This window comes from Camelus bactrianus, chromosome 12 (assembly GCF_048773025.1).
Source record: "Camelus bactrianus isolate YW-2024 breed Bactrian camel chromosome 12, ASM4877302v1, whole genome shotgun sequence".
NCBI classification, from domain to species: Eukaryota; Metazoa; Chordata; class Mammalia; order Artiodactyla; family Camelidae; genus Camelus; species Camelus bactrianus.
The window spans coordinates 67,522,716-67,544,458 of NC_133550.1; the positions used below are offsets into that span (position 1 = coordinate 67,522,716).

Sequence of the window (21,743 nt, forward strand, 5' to 3'; positions counted from 1 at the left end):
TCTGAGCTTCTTCCATGGGCCAGGCCTGGGCTGGGTGCTAGGGAGACAGGCTTATCCTTGAACTTGGGGGTGGGGTGGGGTGGGGCCGCGGGTCAAGAACAGAGTAATTACAATGGGATTTCAAGAGAGGTGCTGTCTGTCCCCAGGAGCTAAGGACACATCCCAGGGGGCATCCTGCCCTCCCATCCTGAGCTGTCCCCTCCTGCCAGCTCTCCTGACAGAGCCTGCTCACACCCTGCCTGCCTTCCCCTCTCCTGGTTCCAAGGAAGACACACCTTGGCCAAAAGCAGGAAGTCTGGTCCCCTCCTCCATGAAGGCCTCCGCTCCCCAACAGCAGGCTGGTGCCCCACAGCCCTTGGCGCCTGCCTTTGCTACTGCACCTTTGTCCCCAGCTGTGACTGCCTCAGGTCAGGGACAGATCTGCGTCACCCAGCATCACCCAGAACAGAGCCTGTGCTACCTGTCAGTGAACCCATAAATGAGTGTATAAATAAATAAAGCAGAACCCTACAGGGGCAAGGAAGAAATGAACCTCTAATGGGTAGGCCACTGCTAGAAGAGAGGAGAGGCCAAGAAAAGAGATGGAGGAAGATACAGTTTATAGAGTTAAGAGCAACAAATTATTAATTGGTGTGTTTACTGAGCACATACTATGTACTGACATGATACAGGGGGAAGAGCACCCAGAGTGGGTGTTTGGGGACCCTTGCCCCTAGCAGACACCCTGCCCCCACCTGGAGGGTATGGGGATCGGACACCTGGACCAACAGCCCTCCAGTCTAGAGCCCTCTGGGCCCCTGCTGCAGCTGCCCTGTGGTTATGAGTCAGGCAAGTCTGGGCCTTGGAACCATGGATGGAGCACAGGCAACACCAAGCCGACCACCATCTTCAGGAGGTCCTTGCCGGCAGAGGGACGCCTGGAGCTCTCAGGCCGGCGGGCCCAACAAAGGCCACCTGCCTGAAGCTGAGCAAGACCCCAGAGAGGCCACCGAGAGACAGTCCGACCCAGCACCCTCCTTCAAGCCCCTCACTCTATCCAGTCCTGAAGCTAGGGCCACTTCTGGATGTCCCTGTTCCTCGAGCCAATAAATTCCTTTTTCTAAAGCCAACTTGAAGCTGGTTTTCTGTTACTTGCAACCCAAAGGTTCTTGACTGATACCTGCAGCTGAGATTTGCAGCTGGGTCTGTCTGGCCCCATTTCCTCCAGTTAAGCAGAAACCAGAGCAAAAGATGATGGAACTTGGAAGGGAGCCTGTGGATAGAGGCTCAGGTGGAAAAGGGAGGATGGGGGAAGGGAGGGACCAGCACATCAGAAAGCAGTGGGCGTAGTTGGGGGCAAAGAGCCAGGCGGAAGGCTGCAGAGGGAGCCCCTAAATAGAAACAAGACATCAGGGATGCCAGGACAAGCCAAAAGGGAAATGCAGAGGGCACCCGTGGCTAGACAGACTCTCCTGGTCCAGGGGCACAAACCGCGGTGTCTGGTCACCCAGGGTCACCCGGGCGCTCCTCGGGACAGGGCCCGGCTCTTCTTACTCTGCTGAGAACTGACCAGTAAGTAATGCTTTACAAAGCAGGTAGGTGCACCTACTTTGTTTAGTCTTCGGGTCAATGCCCTAGGAATTTGATTTTCTCCATTTAAGGATGAAGGGCCGGGGTCAGAACCACGTCCCTTGCCGTATGTAGCTGTCCTGATGCCGAGCGGGCGGGGACACACCATACGAGCTTTAAGAACTCCAGCCCCACACCGCGCGTCCCACCCCAGGGCCCGGACAGACATCCGGCAGGCGCAGGGCGCGGAGCGAGTGCGTAAGCGCGCCGCGCGCCTCCTCCCGGCGCTCGGACTACAGCCCCCAGGATGCACCGGGCGCGGAGGCCTTTCAAACCGGCCAATCCGTAGCCCGCACTGCGTCCGCCGCGCTGCGTTTAAACCCGGGGCGGAGGCGCGGTGGCTGGGGCGTCGCGGCGGCTGGGGGTGAGGGGCCCGGCGGCTGGGGGTGAGGGGCCCGGTGGCGCGGGCGCGGCCGGGGGGTCGTGGGGTGGGCCGCAGGGTGCCCTCGCGGGCTGCGTGGAGCCTGCAGCGCGGGCAGGGCCGCCCCGAGGTCAAACCAAAGCCCCGGAGTCCAGCCCGGGAGCTGGGCTTTCCGTTGCCGGGTCCGGGCGTTCAGGGGCTCCCAGCGTGGAGGCGCGCGGGCCTTGGGAGGGTCGCGGAGGGTCTCGGGCTGCAGCTCAGGTGGCCTCTCCCTCCCTTGCTCTGCCCGGTCGGTGCTGCAGCGGCTCACGCTGCCGGGCGCCCCTGGGGCTGGAGGGACCCGGGGCCTGGAGGGACCCGGGGCCTGGGCGCCGACACCTGCTCACCTTGCGGCCCCCTCCTCCCCGCAGTGACTTCTGACAGCTCTCGCCGTGGAAGGAGGACGCGGCTGCGACTTGCTTCAGCCAGCCAGGCCGGAGAAGAGGAGATGGATGTTCCCCAGAAGGACGGTACGTCCTCGTTACTGCAGCTCTGTTTGGGGAGCTCAGGGAAGATGCAGGGCGACTTACTGCTCGTTTCCTGTGAAACTCCTGGTCCCCGTCTTCAAGGAGTTTGCATCCGTCTAACTTCTTTATTTCCTCTTTACCCGCAGTTTTAACTTCCTTTATAGCAGAGAATTCTTACCGTTTTGTTTACTGCAGTGTCCTCAGTGCCTGAAGTAGGCACTCAGGTATTTGTGGAATTGAGTTTGATGCTTCCTTTTTTGGGTTGTGGCTGGTTTCTGTCTGCTGAGCCTTGTTTAGGATCTTTGCCATCATGTTAGTGAGTGAGCCTGGCCTATAGCTCTGCTGTCTTGTTCTGTCCCTGTCTGGTTTGAGTGTGGAGAGGAGGGTACAGCCTCACAAGATGAGTTAAAGGCCATGCCCTCTTTTTCTGCTAAAGCATGGTGACATGCTTTTATCCTTTGTTCTCCACAACACCCGTGTGAGGCGGGTAGACTAGGTATTAGGTATCCTTAACGTCTCCGTTTTGCAGAAACTGTCCTAACGCTGCCAGTCCTCGGTGCTGCTTCATGGTGTCTGGGGAGGTGTTTGCTGCCCCACCCCTCTCCTCCTTCCTCCGTTTCAAGTCCCTTCCCCGGGTGTGCTGAACCCTCATTGCTGCTTCCTGAGGCCGTCACCCCTGTCACCCTCCCGTCACGTGATTTTTCTGCTGGTCTGTTAACTCACACTCATCACTGCCATACAGATACGTCCTGTTGTCTGACTCGTCCTGTTATTCTCCGCTCCCTCTCCACTGCTTGGTGCCTCATTCAGAGCCAGACTTCAAGAGTCTTCTCCATTTGTTTTGCTATTTTTTTTCCACACCGCTCAACCCCTACCCACCCCCTCTGCCCTCACACTCGGCTCAAGCTGCTTTCATCAGTCACTGAGGATATCTGTGTTGCCAGATCTATCATTTTTCTGTCCTCTGATATCAACCTCTCAATAACTTTTGAACTCTCCTTCTGAAAACTTCCTTGCTTGGCTTCTGAGGCATCTTGGTTTTCCTTCTGTCTCCCTGGCTGGTGTATCTCCATCTCTTTAAAGATTTCTCTTCCTCTCCCATCTTCTGAAGCTGATCTCCCCAGGACCTGGTCTGGGGTGGGGGGTCTCTTTGTACCCCCCCGCCACACACACACAGGTCTCCAGACAGTCCCATGGCTGTAAATCCCTTCTGTTTTATGGTGGTGCCCACATTTTGTCTTGAGTGCAGCCTCTCCGCTAAGGTCTGGATTTGTGTATTCACCTGCCTAACTGGCGTTTCAGGTGGATGTCTCCCACCTCTTACTCAGCAGGTCCCCCCCCACCCCATTCCTAGCCAGTTCTGTCTTTCTGATGGAAGTGAATTGCCCCTCCATTCACCCAGCTGTGGAAGTTGTGAAGCTGCACATTCATTCAATCATCAGTTACTGTTCTTTCCACCTTCAGATTATGCTTTGGATCCGTTTACCTCTTTGTACCTCCACCCAAGCCACCAGCCTGGTCTCAGCCATATCAACTCACCTCCACCTATTTGCGCTTTTTGCACTTTGGCCGACGTATACACTTGTAATTTTAATAGATACCACTTCCTTCTTTTCCGATACACTGTACGCACCACCAGGGTAACCTTCTGAAAACAAAGGTTAGAGCATAACACTCTCCTGTTTAAAACCCTTCAGTAGCTCCTGTCACACTCTGGGTGAAACAAAAGCTTGTCGTGTCTTGCACCCTGTCCGGGAGCTGACCCTCCTGATCCACCCCCTCCAGCCGTGACCAGTTCCTCCAAGTTGCCCCACCTCCACGTGGGCCTCACCACACTGCCTTCCACCCAGTGCTCCCACCGGGCAGTGCACACCCGAGGGAGTGCCCTTCACCCGTCCGCCTGGCACCTGGTGGAGGACATGGCACATGTCTGCGGAATGGACCAGTCAGCCAGGCCAGGTCACTCTGAGCCAATCGCGGGGCCTGGAATAGAAGGCTTTTCCCCTGACTCTTGGTCCAGGATTCCTTTCACCACAGCAGACAGTTGGAAGTTTCTAGAAGTGACCTACAAAATCGACTTCCTAGGTTCAGACACATACAAAGTGAAATGTCTGTCTCCCTTTCCACTTTGTCCCTCAGCCCCTCAGTTCCCCCCTCCAAAGGCCACCGATCTCATCCGTCTAGGGCATTCCAGGCCTAACTTGTGCAAGTGTCAGCCAGCATGCATACGGTGTCAGACGCGTCCCCTTTTATAGCACAGAGAACTCTGTCCTGCCCCTTGTTTTCTGCACCCAGTTTATCTTGATGATCTTTGTACGTGACTATATGAAGAGTGTTACTGTTCTTTTCTGTGCCTATATAGGGTTCCATTCTGTTGTGGGCTTGTGCTGTGGTCTTATCTGCTGTCTGTGAACATTTAGTTTGTGTCCAGTGTCTTGCTGTTACAAACGCTGCCGCTGCAATACGTAACATGGGATACTTGACAGCAGCAGGGGTATGTGCGTTTCTTGTTTGGTAGGTCCCACCAGGTTACCCGTGTGGGGCCGTAGTCATTGACACTTTCCCCGGCAGCGTGTGAGCGCTCTCTTTCCCCACAGCCTTGCCTGCGCTGTGTCAGACTTTGTGATTTCTTACAGCCTTACGGGCGTAAAGTGGAATGCTCGGGGATCTTAGAGTTTTTCCATTTCTCTTATTTTTGGGTGAGGCTGCACTTCTTGTCCTGTGTTTAAGAACATTTCGTTTTATTTTCTGTGCGTTTTATCTGTCCGTACCCTCTGTCCGTTCTTCTTTCGTCATTTCTTACAGCCCTTTGTGATGTGAGCTGCGAATGTTCTCTTCCCTGCTTGTTGTTCCTTTTAACTTTGCTCGTGGTGATTCTTGCCATGGGGAGATTTTAAATGTCTTATCTTGTGGACAATCAACCTTTTATTTCATGGCTTCCAGCTTGGTGTCATATTTAGACCTCTGCACTCCAGGTTAGAAGATAATTTCCCCATGGTTTCTTGTTCCTTAAGGGTTTCATTTTTTCAATTAAATCTTTGACTTATTTAGAATTTGTCCTGGTATGGTGTGGGGTATGGATCAAACTTTAGATATGTATTATTTTTCCCCCCAAAGGGTCATCTAGTTTATCTCAATACCATTTATTAAATAATCCGTTTCCCCCTTTTATTTGATGTGTTACTTCCGTGATATACTAAGCTTTCTTTATATCCATCTCGCATATTTCTTGTTCGGTTTGTTCATGGGTGTTTTGTGTTGTTTTGCTGCTACAGCGAATGAGGTTTTTTCTTCCATTGTATCTTCTGTTCTTTGTGGATATGAAAGCTGTTGATCGTTGTGTATTAATTTTGTCCTCAGCCGTTTGCTTTTATTCTCTCACTATTTATAATCGTTTTCAGTTGATTTTCTTGATTTTTCTTGTGTCTGTAATCATAGCATCTGTGCACCATGGTAATTTTACCTCCAAATTCTTTCCTTTGTCTAATTGGTTTATGCATCCAGAACAATGTTAAGATGTGTGACAGTAGAACGTCACTGCTCTGTGCCCACCTTTAAAGGAATTTCTTCTTTAGTTTACCATGAAGCCTGACGCGGGCTTCTGGTACCTTATGCTTAGATAGCGGCCATCAGCATTTCCGCGTTGTTTTCCTTCTCCTGGGCACATGGTAGAATTGAACTTCCCTGCCCACTTGAAGTTGGATTTGCCTCAGGTGACTTGAAATATGTCCAATGAAATGGTGACGTTGTGATGTGTGTCACTCGTGGGCCTTTAAAAGAAGCAGTGTGGAATGTGCTGTTTCCCCTTTGTTCTGCTGTGAAGCCCAGCAGCGTTTCCAGTGGCGGAGGCTCCATCTGCCTGGGTCCTGGAGGGAGAAGGACATGGAACGGGGCCCAGCCTACCCTCAGCAGACATAGAGTTTGAGTGAGAAATCAGCCTTGTTGTTACAAGCCACTTGAGATGTGGCCACTGTTTTGTTACTTCAGCATGAGTTAGTCTGTCCTAACTGATAAAATGTATTTGCTCCTGGGTTTACGAGGAGTGCTTCTGATGGCATCCTATGAAGTCTAATTTTGGATACTTCCTTATATGATAAAATATGTCTGTTACTTTTTATGTAGCATTTTTATTTATTTATTTTTTAATGGAGGTACAGGGGATTGAACCCAGGACCTCATGCATGCTAAGCTAAGCAAGTGCTCTGCCACTGAGCTATGCCCAGCCCTCATTTTTATGTAGCATTTTTGAAGACAACAATGTATGTTGCATTTGCCACATGCCTTGTTGGTGTATGTGGAGACCAGATTGTATGGCTTCCCTTTCATATGATTATCTTACTAGATCGTATAAAACTAAACTATCCTACAGTCCCGAAGTCCTGGCTGAACCTCACAGGTCATGATGGAGTTGCTCGTTCTTTAAATGTGTTGCTGGGGTCTGTTTGCAGATATTCCTGTTCAGGATTTTTGTGCTGACATAAGCCAAGTCCGTAGTTTTCTTTATTGAGCAAAGTTTACAGGTTTTGGGTATGGTTATACTTGCTTCATAGAAGTAAGTTGGAAGGTTTCTTTTTTCCATCCTTTGGAACAACGTAAATGGTTTTGGACTGATATATTCTTTAAAGATCTAATAGAATTATCCTATGAAACTATCTGGGACTTGTGCTTTTTTGGGGGAGAATAGCTCTTTAATAAATTTCTCCAGTTATTTTATGATAATTGAACTATTGAGATTTTTTTTGTCTCTTCTGGAGTCAGTTTTGTAAGTAAATCAATTTTAATCATTTAAATACAAAAGGTAAATTCTATCTCCTAGAAAATTATCCATATCAACCAAGGTCTGGGGTTTATACGCACAGAGTTGAGCAAACTAGCTCATGAATAATTTAATTTCCTTCTCTCTGGTTATTTCTCTTTATTTCTTTTGTGTAATTGTGCTTTCTACCTTTTCCTTGGTTAGATAATTAGGAATAATTAAACGACTAATTAGGACCCAATTCGGTTATTAGTATACTTAAGTTTTTACGGTTTGGCAAGCATGCTGCAGTGTCCATTAGGGTCAGACAAAACAAGACGTGTGAAAGCGCTGCACGTGCGCTGCAGTGTGGAAATGCCGGCCCGCTGCGTCGTGATAGCCGCTTGCTGAGTGTCCAGGCCCTGAGCTTGGCTGGCCTCGGGGAATCTGGGAGAGCATCAGGCGTCTGCACTCAGTTTAGAGGAGCTCACGGTCTCGCTGGGGCTACAGGCGGTCAAGAGACATTTAGAGAGTAGCGATGCTAAGGCAGAGGGCAGGTCCAGGTGCCGCAGGGGCCCTGGGGAAGGGTGGGGTGGGCTGGGCTGGGGGAGATAGAGGAGGGAGCAGCTGTCCCAGCAGAGGGGCCCACCAACCCAGAGCCTGTGTGGTCTGTTAGTGGGAGTCAGGCTCATGACCACTCAGGGCTGGTGAGAGCACTGCAGTCAGCTGGTACAGACAGCAGTTTTATCTGGGGGCTCAGGACAGGCTCCAAGAAGAGACAGTCAACAGGTATGTATGGAGCCCCTGCTGTGCATTTGAATAATACTGAATTTATCTTTGAAAGAGGAATAGGTGTGGTTTGTAAGCGGGGAATTTAATCCTAGGGGAGCTGGGGCAGGGGGTCTTTTGGAAATGTTCTATACCAGGAAACGACTTACCTAGTCTTGCAAAACTAGTTGAATGACTTGGTGAATGCGTTTTAGATTATATCTTGAGAATAAGGGCTTAAAAATAAGGACTTAGGCTTTGGTGGCAGCTTAGCAAACACAGAATGGCTGACACTATTTTAAAAAGAAAATGGAAAAATTAAGGTAATCTAGAGCTCCTTCACACTTTTGGAAGTGAAATTGTAAAACAGTTTTGATAGCTACAGAGACTGGCACTGTTTTCGTGCTCTCAGCCCCACCCCTAAAATAATGGGTAACTTTTCTCCCCCTCAGATGTTCTTCTTTTGGCTGATGAAAAGTTTGACTTCGATCTTTCATTGTCTTCTTCAAGGTAAACGAATGAGTTTCCTTCCTTTGCTTTGGTAAAGTCCTTCATTTAAATGCCAGTGTTATTGATAATCCTTTTCTTTTAAAACAGTGCAAATGAAGATGATGAAGTCTTTTTTGGCCCCATTGGACATAAAGAAAGATGTATTGCTGCCAGCTTAGAATTAAATAATCAAATTCCTGAAGAACCTCTTTTGCCAGCATCTGAAAGTCACTTCACTTGGAGTCCTCTCACTGGGGAAAAATTTGTGGAAGTTTATAAAGAAGCCCACTTACTGGCCTTACAGATACAAAGCCACAGCAGAAACAAGGCAGCCCCAGCTGCCAGGCAGGAAGACCCCAGGAGCCAGGGAGGGGAAGGGTTCATACAAGAATCACAATTAAAAATACACCTCTTTGAGAAAGAAAATGAAACAAAGAAAAGCCCAAAGTCACTTAAGAGGGAGACGTACTACCTGCCAGACAGCCCCTTGCGGGGTCTGCCACCCTCGGGCCCCCAGCCCACCTCGGCCGTGGCCCTGCAGGTGGCTCCTGCCCGGGCCAGCCTCACCCAGACGCAGGGGCCACCTCCCGCTCCGAGCTCTTCTTTGTCAGTGGAACCGAGTACTGCTCACCCTCCGAACCAGGCCGTGACTCAGAATAAGGTCCCCAGCAAATTGCCGCCACCCCGCACCTCATCTCTTAGAGGAAAAAGCATCCCCTTGGCCGTGGAGAAGGTACCACACACGAGCGCCTTTATCTAGGGGACCAGCCGCTCCTTTGTTCTGAGCCCTCTCGGTTATGGCAGAAACCACGATGGGGGAAACTTGGAAATAGCTGCTCGGAGGGCCCCGGGGCCAGAGGAGGGGAAAGTCCAGGAAGAGCAGCGACAGCTGGGGTGGGGGCGTGGACTTGGGCTGGGGTGGCTTGGTTACGTGGCTTCTTGCTGGGCATGCAGTGGGTGAGCTGTCCTGGGGAGTGGCAGTGGACTTGTGTGCATCAGCTCCAGAGGCTCGCTCTCCTACCAGGGATCTGTCTCGGTACTATTTCACCCTGTTTTTAATGAGGAAGCGGACGCCGTCATCATTTTTGTCTGGTCATTTGTGGGAGGAAGCGTTGATGAGCTGAGGCGCGTGCATTGGGAAGGTAGACGGTCCCTGCAGCTGCTCTAATCCAAGCCTTAGCGTGTCCGTACATTGTTGAAGACTAGACGGTTCTCACGTTTCAATTTAAAATTTTTCAGCCCGTGAAAGAGAAACCAGCCAGTCCTTCCAGGATGAAGACCCTAAGTGAGAAGGAATCCCACAGCCACGTGCCCCCTGACAAGCCCAGTGCTGCCCGCGACGTCACCAGCCTGCCAGCTGGTGGGAGCCACTTGGTCCAAGGCAAGCGCTCGCTCCCAGTTCCAAACAAGGTGGGTTGGCCAGGCCTGTAGGTGGTGGCAGGGAGAAAGGGCAGCTTTGTATACGTGGGACGTGTCCTCTGATGAAAGTCAAGGTCGGGAAGGTAGAAAACAGGACCCAGGAGAGGCAGCTCGGCGAAGTGCACGCAGGCCTGGCCTGCGTGAGGGGTCTGACGGCGGAGATGCTCCCTGCTCCCCTCACCGGGCGGAGGAGATGGGACGTGGACCACGCTGTGAAAACCACAGCTCCTCACAGGCGCGGGGACTGCCGTCCACGTCTCTGCCATTTGTTTTCCAGCGGCGATGGTCAGACTGAGCCGTGCGTACTTGGAAAAATTGCCTAATCGCTGGTGGGACTTAAGGTGGCCACAGCTGGGCCCCGCAGGTGGGGGCGAGGCCCCAAGCCTGCGGCTCAGCAAGCTCCCAGGGGTTTCCGTGCAGGGCTCTGAAGGCTGCGCGGGGAAGTACGGCTTGACCTTTAAATTCCAGATGATACTTTGTAAACATTTTTTTTTTTAGGATTTTGATTGCGAGTACATTTAATGTATTTACCAATACAATTAGGGATAATAGACGTTTTTTACAATATTGAGTCTTCCAATCCAAGAAGATGGTATGTCTTTGTTTTTTAGATCATCTTTACAAAATTCTATTGAAATAAACTAGTTATTAGGATACTTTGTAAAATATTAAAGGCAATATTAAAACCCACTTTTGCAGAAATACGTAATGAGTAGATAATGAAATCTTTGTTTTAGCTGGGGCGGAAGAAGACCGTGCTGAGACCGCCTGGGTGTGCTGGCAGCCTCGCAGGGAAGGCCTCCTCTGCGGGGTCGTTTTCGGGTGTGATCTCCAGCGTGTGTGCCTCCCCAGCAGCCGGCAAAGGTAAGGCTGGCCCCGAATGCTGACCGCTCCTGACAGACCATCTTCACAGAACCACTTAGCTCGGCAGAAGTTTCCAGAAGGCTTGTGGGGGTCTGGGGCAGAGAGCTTGTCCGATCCCCAGACCCAAAGTGCTTCCTCTCCTGAGGAGAGGCACTCAGACGGGCGGTCTTAGGGTGGGACGAGCAGTCACAAAGGGGACACGTGCTCAAGGTGCCAGAGAACCCAGAGAGACGCTGGGACCAGCCTCCATGGAAATGGAACCAGACACAGGTTTTTAAAATCGGGCTGTTCTAGATGGTGTAGGGCACGGGACCCGTGTAACTCCTGGGTGTGTGTAAATCTGCGCCCTCAAATGGGTTTAAGGTCAGGCTACTTTAATCTCAGCAAGCCAAGGGTGCCATCTGGTGGTGAAGGGGAGAGAGCCTGGGAGGCTATGGGGGGAGGCATTCGACTGCCTGCTCTTAGGACTAAACCCTCTTCAAATGCTGTTTGCTGCGTGGACTCGGACTGCAGGCCAGGCCGCACGGTGTGCATCTTGTGCACAGACGTGAATAGTCTGAGCTCTTGAATGAAACTGACCTGATTTGGAATCCTGACTGCTAGTGGCGACTAAGAGAATTTGGGTTGTTCCTGTATCTTTACAAACTGAGGGGAAAACACGTCCCTTCAGTGTTCCCGTGGGCCTTAGGAGGCCACGTGAAGCCCCAGCCCTGACTCTGTGCGCGGCGTGTGTTCAGTAAAGAGAAGTTCTGGCACGTTAGGTGTTGGGAGGTCGGCTTTGATGTCGGTTCAGGGCGTCGGCACCATTTTCACTAGTTTCTGATCCCGTCTCTGCTAAGGGTCGAGACAGACTGCCGGTGGCTTCCGGGGGGTTGTGCATTTCTCTGCTGTCCACGGCGGGATCACGGGGGTCGGGAGCTGCAGTGTGTGGGCGGGCGTGTGAAGCCCTTGCCCGCAGGGGCCCAGAGCTGTGGAAGTGCTCGTTCCCTTAGGTTTTCTCCAGGAATCTTTCACCAGATTGACTTCTATATTGGGCGTGTTGGCAGCTGAGTGTTTTCGCCCTACTTTATCCGCAGTTCTGATTTAAATAGCACTCGTAGTTGGTATGACCCACCTGCTTGTAATTTACAGGAACTGACCAGTAAGGGTTGTGTCATCTCTCCCTGTCCCTCCCCACCCACTGACAGGACAGGTGAGGTGAGACTAGATGATCCATTTTCATCTGCTCAGCGAGGGTAGACCTCTGTGTCGGCATCAGTGAAGACAGGAGAGCTTGAACTCCTGGGTAATGACGTGCGTCTCGGTGCTGGCGTCTAGAATTAGCGCCATGGAGCACACTCAGCTGGGCTGTGAGCGGCCCGGCTCGTCCTGGGTTTGAGGACGTTGCCTGGCAGACCTACAGAATATTGCTCATGTGTTTTCCTTACGTGGAAATCACCATGATAGAAATTGATGGAAATAAATCATTTTCTTCTACATTTTAAGGTAGAGATGTTAAAGACAGCATATTTTGTGTGTGCCATTGAGTAACTTTATAATTTGGAAATAACATCAACTTGGGTGATAATCAGATTTTGTGTGTCTCTTCTTCCAGCTAAAGCGAGTGACCTTCCAAGCATTCCTGCAGACAGCTCCCGGGCAAACACCAGCCAGTTGGGCAGAACGGGACTCGTGGCTCAGCGGCTGTCACTGCAGGCGGGCCCCGGGGGCGGGCCCTGCGGCCAAAGCCAGAGGCCCGCTGAGCTGCCCCGGGAGCCCACCAGGGCAGCTCTCACCCAACCCCAGACTCCAGAACTGGGAGGCCCCGGGCTGAGCTCCTGTCTCAGTTGGTCACACTCCTCCCAAATGAACAAAACCGGGAGGCGCGGCTCCTGTCTGAACTCCAAGACAAAGGTCATGCCTACCCCTACGCACCGATTTAAAGTTCCTAAGTTTTCTACTGGTAAGAGATAAATTATAATGCGTTTTTAAAATACTGAACAAATTATATTTAAAGTTAAAAAAATTATTAGTTTTGGTGATGGTGGTTTCTTTACTTTTATTTTTCTTAAAGCACTTTAAATCTGTCTTCAGCTTGCACTGCTTTGGATGAGAAGTCAGTGAATTTCTTACCTTAAGTTTCCCTCTCCGTAATGTGTCGTTTTTCTCTTGTTATTTTCAGTATTTTGATTACTATGTATTTTGATGTGGCTTTTTTTGTGTTTATCCTACTTGGGGGTTCTGGAGTTATTCTGATCTGTGAGTTTATCAGATCTGGAAAATATGTGGCCATTATTTCTTCAAATGTTTTTCCTTGCTTCCCCGCACTTCCTGGGACTCTAGGTGCCTGTGTTACAGACCATCTGATGCTGTCTTTTAGGGCACGATGTGCTGCTCTCTTCCAGCCCCTCCTGGCATGTCTGCAGGTTCACGTGTCTTTCCTTTGGTAGTGCGTCCAATTTGCTGCTACGTCTGCCCAGTTAATTTTTCATTGCTGGCGTCTCCCCGTTTGTGTCCTCATGGTGTTTGTGTTTTCCTCTTAATTCCTGAACGTACTATAATGGTCCTTGTAAGTCTGCTTCTTCTGATCCCACCGTCCCTGTCATTCGGGTTCCATTTCTCTTGCCTCGTTTGTCCTGGTGATGGTGGCATTTTCCTGCTTCCTCATGTCTAATAGCTTTTTAGTGTCTGCTGGATGTCATCAATTGTACATTTTTGAAAGTCTGGATTTTATTGTCTGTCTTTAAGGAGTTGAATTCTGCTTTGGCAGGAATTTAAATTTCACGTCACCTCGGTCCTTTCAAGGCTTCTTTAAGCTTTGACGGGGCAGCTCTCGGGCCTGTGCTCTTGGGATAGTTCCGGCCTGGATGTGCTGTGCGTCCCTGAGGTCTCTGCTCCGGCTGGTTGGATGTGTTCCCAGTGCTGGTTTTTGTCCCTTTCTGAGCCCTGCCCTGCATTCGTGCTGCTTCTTACTATGCAGCAAGGACTCGGGGTCCTGCTCGGATTTCTAGAGCACTCTCTCTCTCTGTAGTTCCCTCCTCTTAACACTCTGCCCCTCAGATTCCAGCCTGTGCAGCCTCCCAAACCCTGATCCTTGTCTCCTCAAATCAGTGAGACTGCCAGGCTCCCCTCAGGCTCTCCCCACCTGCACTGGCGTGCCGACAGGGCTGCCAGGTAGGAGGTGGCGTGTTTGGTCAAGGTAAATTAGTAAGTGTGTATAATGCAGAGAGTTGTACGGAGCTGATTTAAGGGGGAGGATAGTTCTGGCCTCCTTTCAAGCTTGTTTCTTAGTGGATTGAGTATCTTAAAGTTATCAGCATCGCTGGCTAGTGCAGGCGGCCTTCAACACCTGCAAACCTCATTTGAGTTACTGCTCATATACGAATGAGCCATTCTATTGCGTGTCTTCCAGTGCTAGGCACTCTTAGGTACAGGGGATGTAATGGTAAGGCAAATCCTACTCTTGGGATTTCCATTTTAATAGTAAAACATGAGAAATGTTGTCAAGTAAGTATACTTCCAGATCGTAAGTACAATGAAGTGACTAACAGAAGATGAGGAAGAATTTACAGAGTGGGGTTCTTTCAGCCAAGATGGTCAGGGTAGACTCCCCTCAGGAGGTGACACGGCTGAGACGTGAGCCACGAGGAGGTGGGAGGCATTAGAAAAGGCAGAGGGACGAACCCCTGGTTAATTGTAGGGTATGATAAAGGTATTTTAATAATCTGAAATTCCATAAAAATAGTTACTCTCCCATGCACCTTGCGGGGGCTCCCAAAGAGTGCGCCACTGAGATGAGGGAGGACACCGGGAAGAGGAGGACACGGGCAGCCGTGCAAGGGGGAACCCTGCCCCGGATGGGGTGAGAATGCAGGCACGGCCTGGCCTCGGAGAGAGATCTTCGGGAAGCACAGGGCCTCGGTGCCCGAGAGGGGGCCACCTGGAGATACTCCCAGGGGCAGAGCTTCTGGGCCACTCGGTCACAGGCGCCCAAATAAGAGACGAACAAGCCGGAGGCAGTTATGACCTCGGGTAGGGGCAGGGGTGGGAGCCCCGGGAAGGAGGTGCATCGTGCGTCCATAGACGCAGCTGTCGGAACGCCGCGAGCCACCGTGGCCGGCTGCACAGGTCTGCGTGGGCCCCGGAGGGGGCCGGCTCTCGTCGGGACCTGGGCAGGTTTTGAAGAACAAGAAGTAGCAGCACATGTAACTTAGAGATTCAAAGGTGGCCCCACAGGAAGCAAGCAGGTTGGAAGTAGGGTGGGTGTGCTGCTTTGTCTCCAGATTTTCACCCTGCATTTTTTATGTTTTGGGCTTTTTTTGGTGCATGAATTGCTTTGATAAGATCAACTTTTGAACAGAACAGGAGATGGGAGGTGAGGACAAGCACACATGGGCAGCTCTTTGGAGAAGATCTTTCTTTGAAGAGCAGAGAGACGTGGAGCGGGGGCAGGGAGGAAGGGGACCCGTGGGAGCCCCTGCACGCCTGCCTCCCTGGGGATGGGGACGGCCTCACTGCCCAGGGCTTCCAGGACATAGCGGATGCTGCCCGGGGGCTTAGCCCTGGGGGGAGTCTGTGACTTCTTCTGTGCACTGCAGCCTGAGCCTGTGCCGGGCCTCGCTCAGTCCTCCCAGCCTGCTTGTGGTCACCTGTGATCAGCCAGGATCACACACGCGCAAGTGGTCAGCCACCAGACGACGTGAACAGTTTGCCACCTTAGGGCCACCTAGCGCTGTCCGGTTCCCAAGAGTGAAGGCGGTGGTGGGCTCCGCAGGGCTCGCCTGGCATGCAGCCGCGTTAGCCTCGCTGCTGGGGGCGGGGGTCTCCCGGGGGACTTGTCCCGGTTGCACACTGAGCGCTGCCTTCTTTTTGGGACTCTGAAGGCTCTCGGTTCCCATCTAGGGTGAGTAAGTGGCTGCAGGCAGAGGTGAGACGAGGGCTCATCCTCTTCTGCACCCACTGGTTGGACCTTAAGGCCCTGCGGGGGGCGGGTCCCCCTGGAGGGAGGCCATGTCCCGTCTCACTCCTGGGCGGCAGGTTTGCTCTCTGGGCTTGTCTGACCTTCAGCTCCTTCCTGTGCCGCCCTCACTGCAACTCGGGAGAACGGAGGCATGTAGAGAAGAGCTCCCCGGTTGGTGAAGATGGACTTATCCCTGGGTCCTCTCGTCTCAGGTGAACCCCTGGACAGCGCAACGCCGAAGTCCTGCCGGGCGCAGAGGCCACAGTCCTGCACGTCGGTGGGGAGGTAACTTACCGTCTGCTTCCTTCCTCTTGTTACTGTAAGAACAAACTCAGGCACCTGCTGACTTCTGGAAGTGCCTTCTCCAGTGTAGAGACCCGCAGCCTGGCCATGCACATCTGGCCTTAGCCCCGGGCTCCTGAGCCACTGCACCTTCCCCTGCAGATTACGGTGGCCACAGACTTGCCTCTGGGGGTGGAAGCGCCGATTTTCAGCCCTGAACCCGCAGTTCTCCAGCCAGGCTGCCCGGCAGAGATGCTGTCAGGGCTGTTGCAATTCCAGCTCACCCGCAGAGGCTCTGATTCAGCTGGTCTGGCATGGAACCCAGCACCTGTGGGGTCTCACAGTGACCCTAGTGTGTGCCGGGGTTGAGGACCACCTGCGTGAATCCCAGGTCTGCCACTTCCTGGCCTATATCTAGTGCAGATGACTCAGTGTCCTCCCCTTGTGTCCCTGTGCCCCGCAGGGATGACATGCACACACGCATGTGCACATACCTGGGACCATTCATGCAAACACTGCTCCACTTCTGGCTGCCCTCCTGCCACCTGCGCTGCCACCTGCTGAGGTGGGCGGGCTACGCCATCCACATATCTGGCCCTCTAATGATCAGCTCTCCGGGAACTGTCACATTGGCGGGACCCCAGCCCAGTGCTGCTCAGTCCTGTGCACATCAGCTCAGGGTAGAACGGGAGTTAGGACACTCAGACCCCCTGGAGCGGGATCCTGGTGCCAGCGTATGCCAGGGTGGGAGTGCTGGATGGGGCGGGCAGGACAAGCACTGGGCTCGGACAGCAGAGCAGGACCCTGATCTCGGGTCTGCCCTGACCAGTCTGGGCCGGCTGCCAGTCTTCCACAACTCTGGGCTTTACTTGGATGTGAACTTGGGAGGCACTTCGTGGGGTTGGACCAGGTGCTTTCCCTTGGAGCATTAGCAGGGCTGAGATTCCTTCCTTCCACACAGTGGGTAAGAGCAGGACCCAGAGCCACCAGGCACTGGCCCCGTCACGTCTCCTCTCTGCTCAGTTTTCTCACCTGTACAATGGGAAGATAGCTCCTACCTCCAGGGTTACCTTGAAGATTACATTTGTTTGTATTTTTAAGTTTATTTTCACTGGAGTTTGTGGCGGAGTGGCCAATGCTCAGCAGTAAAGCACGTGGGACAGATTCCAGAACTTCGCAGGGAGAGGCATCCTGCTCCCAGCACCTGTCTCTCTCACCCACTCTCCTTTCAGTGAATGTTAATTAAAGCTTGTCTGTAGACTGATTTTGAGCATGCAGACTGTCCTCGATGGGTGACAGAACCAACAGGTGCGTCATCCCCGGCCTCCCGCGGGCACCGCGTTGGCGGGAGGGCCCTGACTTGTTGAGGATGACAGTCTGTTCAGCCTCTCTTCTCTGTCAGCAACAGGACACATCAACAGCGGGGCGGGACTGGTTGGCAGCCTGAGCCACAGGTACTGCCAGGGTGAGGAGAGACGCGTGAGAAACAGGCATCAGGTGCGCTGGTCACACCCGTGTTCACACTGGGTTCAGGGGCCTTAGACCCAGGGAACGGCCTGTCCACTCACATGCCCAGCCGGGCCCCGCCCTGGCCTGGACTTCCTGGTGGGAATGTTTATGCCAGCAGAAGGTGACCTTCCCATCTCCTGTGCAGAGGCTCCTGTGAAGACCGTTTCCGTGGCAGCACCTATAACGTGCAGTCACGCTGGATCGGAACCTCAGATGGGCCCACTGAGGAACCGAAGCGCCTGCCCGGCCTCCCGGGGCTGGTGGCAGCGCTGAGTCCCTGCCCTCGCCGCCGCCCCTCCTCAGAGGACAGAGCTGACAGGCTTCGCCAGCTTGAATCTTTGATGTTGAAACCACAGGCCCTTGTACTGCACTAGCACGTGGCTGAATCATTAGATTTTTTTGGTTTGTTTCAGCTCATCTCTGCTTAAAACTCTCATTTTGTCTTTCCAGGGTTGTTCATAGCACTCCTGTTAGACGGTCCTCGGGCCCAGCCTCGCAGAGCCTGGTAAGCAGCGTGTGGACCCCCGTGAGTACGAGACGCGTGTCAGCCCTGCCCACGCCTGCCGGCCGCCGACTCTCCAGCCTTCCCGTGCTGACCCCTAAGACCCTGCCCAGGGCCCTGGCTTCTCCCCTGCGTGTGTCTGCTCGGCGACTGTCTTCTGAGCCCCAGAAAAAATTTGCAGTGAGGTAGGAGTTAAAGATTGCACCGTTTGTCTCAAATTCATAAAACCTCAGGTAGTCGTGTACTGGGAAGTCACTGTCAGGAACTAGCTGGACTGAGGTTCGTGCCCCTTCTCAGCCCCCGCGATGGAGGCTGGCCGCACGCCCTCCTGAGGGTAGTTCTCTGAGAGGGAGGGCCCTGCTTCTTTGTCGTATTTCTCTCCTGACATCGTATCCTGGGTCCAGGCTGGAGGCCTGGGCCTCATCGCACCTCGGGGTAGACGAGGGCCTCCCAGCCGGGACGAGCCCTCCGGGCAGAGCCGCGCCACCCGGTGCACTGGTGCCAGGCGCTCTGGGACCTTGCGCGGTCCTCACGATGGGGCCCTGGGGAGGGCCCCGCACCCTCGGCCTCGAGGCTCTCAGTCAGCAGTGACCACACTCAGGCTTCCCGAGAAACAGACCTCCCCACCGCCTGTCCCGCTCACTGGCCCGTGTCCAGCCGCACTGCCCTGCGCTGCACCTGGACAGGCCTGCGCTTGCATCCTCTCCGCCTGGAACGCGCCACCCCTGGTCCTGGCAGAGCTGCCTCCTCCCCGTAATTGGAGTCCATGTTCAGGGGCCTTTCTGGAGACCCCGTTCCCGACCTGGTCACGCTGCTCCTTTTCCCCGCGTTGCTTTCTCACATTTCCCACCGCCTGGCTGCCCACACAGAGTGTGTGTTTGTCCACTTGACAGTCGTCCGAGACACCGCTGGTGGGGAAGCTCCCCTGAGCCTCCCCTGTCCGGCTTGTCACCAGGCCTGAGGACAAGCTCCCGGCATGCGGCAGGCGCTCAGGAGTATCCGTGGGAGGAACCACCCAGGTAGAGTGTATGGTTGGTCACTGGCTTCCTTGACTAGAAGCTTCATCTGTGAAGGAGCCTTAACGAGCCAGGTGTAAGCATTGGGCCTCCGATCCTCCGTCACCCTGGCAGAGCTTGGGGGAAGGCTGGGGTGCCGGTGTGTGTCTGGGTCTTTCTGTGAGAGCAGAGGAGACAGAGTGCCACGCTGTGTGTTAGGTCAGGGAGAGGAACCAGCCAGACACAAGGCCGCCCCGAAAACTCGAACAACGCCCAGCATGGACAGTCACAGTGCTGTTTACATGTGTCATGTGTTTGCAGGTGTCAGGATAGAAAAGAAATTCTGTCTTTCAGGTTGTTATGAAGCCTTTAAAATATTGAAAAGAAGATATGCTGTATTAATTTACGGAAATTGTTGCTTTCCTCGGTTTTCTCGTGTAATTCAGTTCCGAGTCATCAGGTTTCTGAGGCCTGCCAGGCAGCAGACTCTCCTGGATCTGGAGATGCAGTGGGCAGATGGGGGCCAGGCCGGGTGCACACTGCACTGACAGGAAACACAAGACACCAAAGAGCGTCTGCACAGTGACAGGTGTACAGGGGCAGCCCCCCCGCGGAGTGTGTGACCTGGGTATTCAGACCTGTCCCGCCATCCACACTCCAGGCAGGAGGAACCAGGCCGGCAGGAGCACCGTGGCTGCAGCACGTGGACAGAGGCGGCTCCTGCACCTGGTCCTTGCCCCTCTCCTTCTCGAACACTTTCAGGTGCCTGTGCAAACACCAGACTCAGAGACCACGCATCCGCCTGCTGGAGCCAGAACCAGCGCCGGGAGCTCTCCACTGGACGACGCTTCTCTGAAAAGAACCTTCTCGAGTCATCATCACACGAGCTAGCACCTCCTGGCCGTGTCCTTATAGGATTTCTCCTTCCCTCCCGCAGAACTGCACCAGCAACAGAGAGCGCCCACAGGGCTGCTCCCAGGGGCTTGTACTCGTCGCCGGATGGGAGCCTTTCTCCCCCGTCCGCCGTGCCACAGGCGCTTAACTTTTCTCCAGAAAAGAGTGATCTTACTTTTTCAAAAAGTATCGGCACAGAAGCAGCCCCGGCTGAGGTGCAGCCACCTGAGGACCCACCCCCCAGTGAGGTGAAGGGATACGTGGGGTTGACTTGTGCTGTCCTGGGTGTCCCCCCAGCCCCGTGCCAAAGGGAGGGGTCAGGACCTCCCGCCTCCAGGAGGGACAAAAACCGCAGCTCCCATATTTGACCACGGAGAGGCCAGGGTTCAAAGGAGGGGAGGTGGGAAGCAGGGCAGCAGTGAGGGTGTGAGCGGGGCTCCGGTGCTGGCTGCTGGCAGGCGGGATGTGGACAGGGCTAGAGGGTGGCTGGAGAGGAGAGGGCTGTCGGTGCTCACGCTCCGCACCCCTCCTCACCTGGCCACTCCTGGCCCGCCTTCCTTGGGTTTCCAAACTGTTAGCCACATGGGACATAAGCAAGGCCTGCCCGTTTCCTGAAGATGGTTGACAGAAAGGAGCTAGAATCCCTTTTCAGTCTTGTCTCCCGAGTAGGCTGTTCTTGTGGACATCAAGCTGGACGGACTCAGCATTGCCCCGGAAGCTGCAGGCACAGCCTGGGGCGACCGCCCTCTCATCCACTTCTGCGACACTCCGGAGGCCAGCGTGGCTGTGCGTCCTGAAGGCGGACCCCTGGTCGACCTCCTGCTGAACACCCCCGACGCCAACAGGAAGGCTGTGGCCAAGCCCCCCCATGAGGTGGCACAGGTGCGGAGTGGCAGGGCCCCTGCTGGTTTTGGCCTTGGGGGGTCTCAGTTGGGACCTCGTCCATCAGGCACATCATGGTGACCCCGGAGAGTGGCCACTGGGGCTTCTTAGGGCGACACGCCTCGCCTCATCGCTGGGGGCGTGACCTCAAGTTGGCCAAACCCCTCCAAAGAATCCCGCCTGGAGCCCTTCCAGGCCGGGGTCGCGGGGTTTCCGCTCTGGGATCCCCCAGAGCTTCACGTGTGACGAGGGAGCATGACTGCTTGAGGAACTCGGAGGTCTGCAGTGTGTGGCACTTTCTCCCTCCAGCTTCTTAAACATGATGGTCAAGATGTCTTTGCACTGGGCCTCAGCCCAGTTCACCCATTAGCTTATGGCGTGAGCTGGCGTGAGCTGTGGTGGAGGTGGCCGCAGGCAGCCCTGTCCTCAGTGAAGCCAGTCCTTCGGGGTCTGCGGGAGGGGAGGGGGCAGCGTGGGCGCGCTGGTCACCTCTGTCGCTTCTCCCTTGCAGCTGATAGACCTGGCTTCTCCTCTGATCCTGCTGAGTCCGGAGGCTGACAAAGAAAACGTGGACTCACCACTTCTCAAGTTCTGAGTAGAACGAAATCCTTTACAGTTACAGGGACAGTCAGTCCTAAAGTGGTTTTCAACCCTTAGAAATTAATTTTCAGAGAAATTGTATTGGAAAAGTTGAAAAACAAAACAAAAGTCTCTGTACAGTTACTATGCCTGGATCGGGGGCTGTGGGACTGGGGGGGTGCTGGCCACCTGAGGTCACTGCCGGCCAACAGCCTCCCTCCTCACGGACCCACACATGTGCTGGCGTGCCAGCTGAAGTTACTCCAGGTGAAGAATTCGTTGTGAATCTTGTGTGTAAAATAGCAAGTGACTATTTTAAAAATTAAGTTTGTATGAAAAGGTAAATAGCCTAGACTTAAGTTAAATTGTAAAATAAATGGAAATGCATTAAAGCCATATGTTAATGTTGAA

General features: G+C 53.5%; 1 protein-coding gene across 4 annotated transcripts; it reads left to right on the top strand.

The window, feature by feature from the left end:
• The first annotated feature begins 90 nt into the window (after positions 1 to 90).
• On the top strand, positions 91 to 21,743 carry GTSE1 (G2 and S-phase expressed 1). Of its 4 annotated transcripts, none has more exons than XM_074375749.1 (12): positions 91 to 1,551; positions 2,380 to 2,478; positions 8,431 to 8,488; positions 8,576 to 9,200; positions 9,707 to 9,877; positions 10,624 to 10,750; positions 12,345 to 12,692; positions 15,902 to 15,974; positions 17,931 to 18,167; positions 19,915 to 20,119; positions 20,541 to 20,753; positions 21,265 to 21,743. In XM_074375749.1, coding segments are annotated over exons 1-12 (2,241 nt in total). In that variant the 5' UTR covers positions 91 to 1,550; the 3' UTR covers positions 21,349 to 21,743. The 4 variants fall into 4 exon arrangements, with proteins under 4 accessions (XP_074231850.1, XP_074231853.1, XP_074231851.1 ...); XM_074375750.1 differs by lacking the exon at positions 91 to 1,551 and adding an exon at positions 1,579 to 1,972; XM_074375751.1 differs by lacking the exon at positions 91 to 1,551 and adding an exon at positions 1,918 to 1,994.

Excerpts from the sequence above, each read along its gene's own strand:
- GTSE1 (XM_074375749.1), top strand. Across the intron at positions 9,201-9,706 it reads TCCCCTTGGCCGTGGAGAAG|CCCGTGAAAGAGAAACCAGC; the intron begins GTACCACACACG and ends AAAATTTTTCAG. Across the intron at positions 10,751-12,344 it reads CTCCCCAGCAGCCGGCAAAG|CTAAAGCGAGTGACCTTCCA; the intron begins GTAAGGCTGGCC and ends CTCTTCTTCCAG.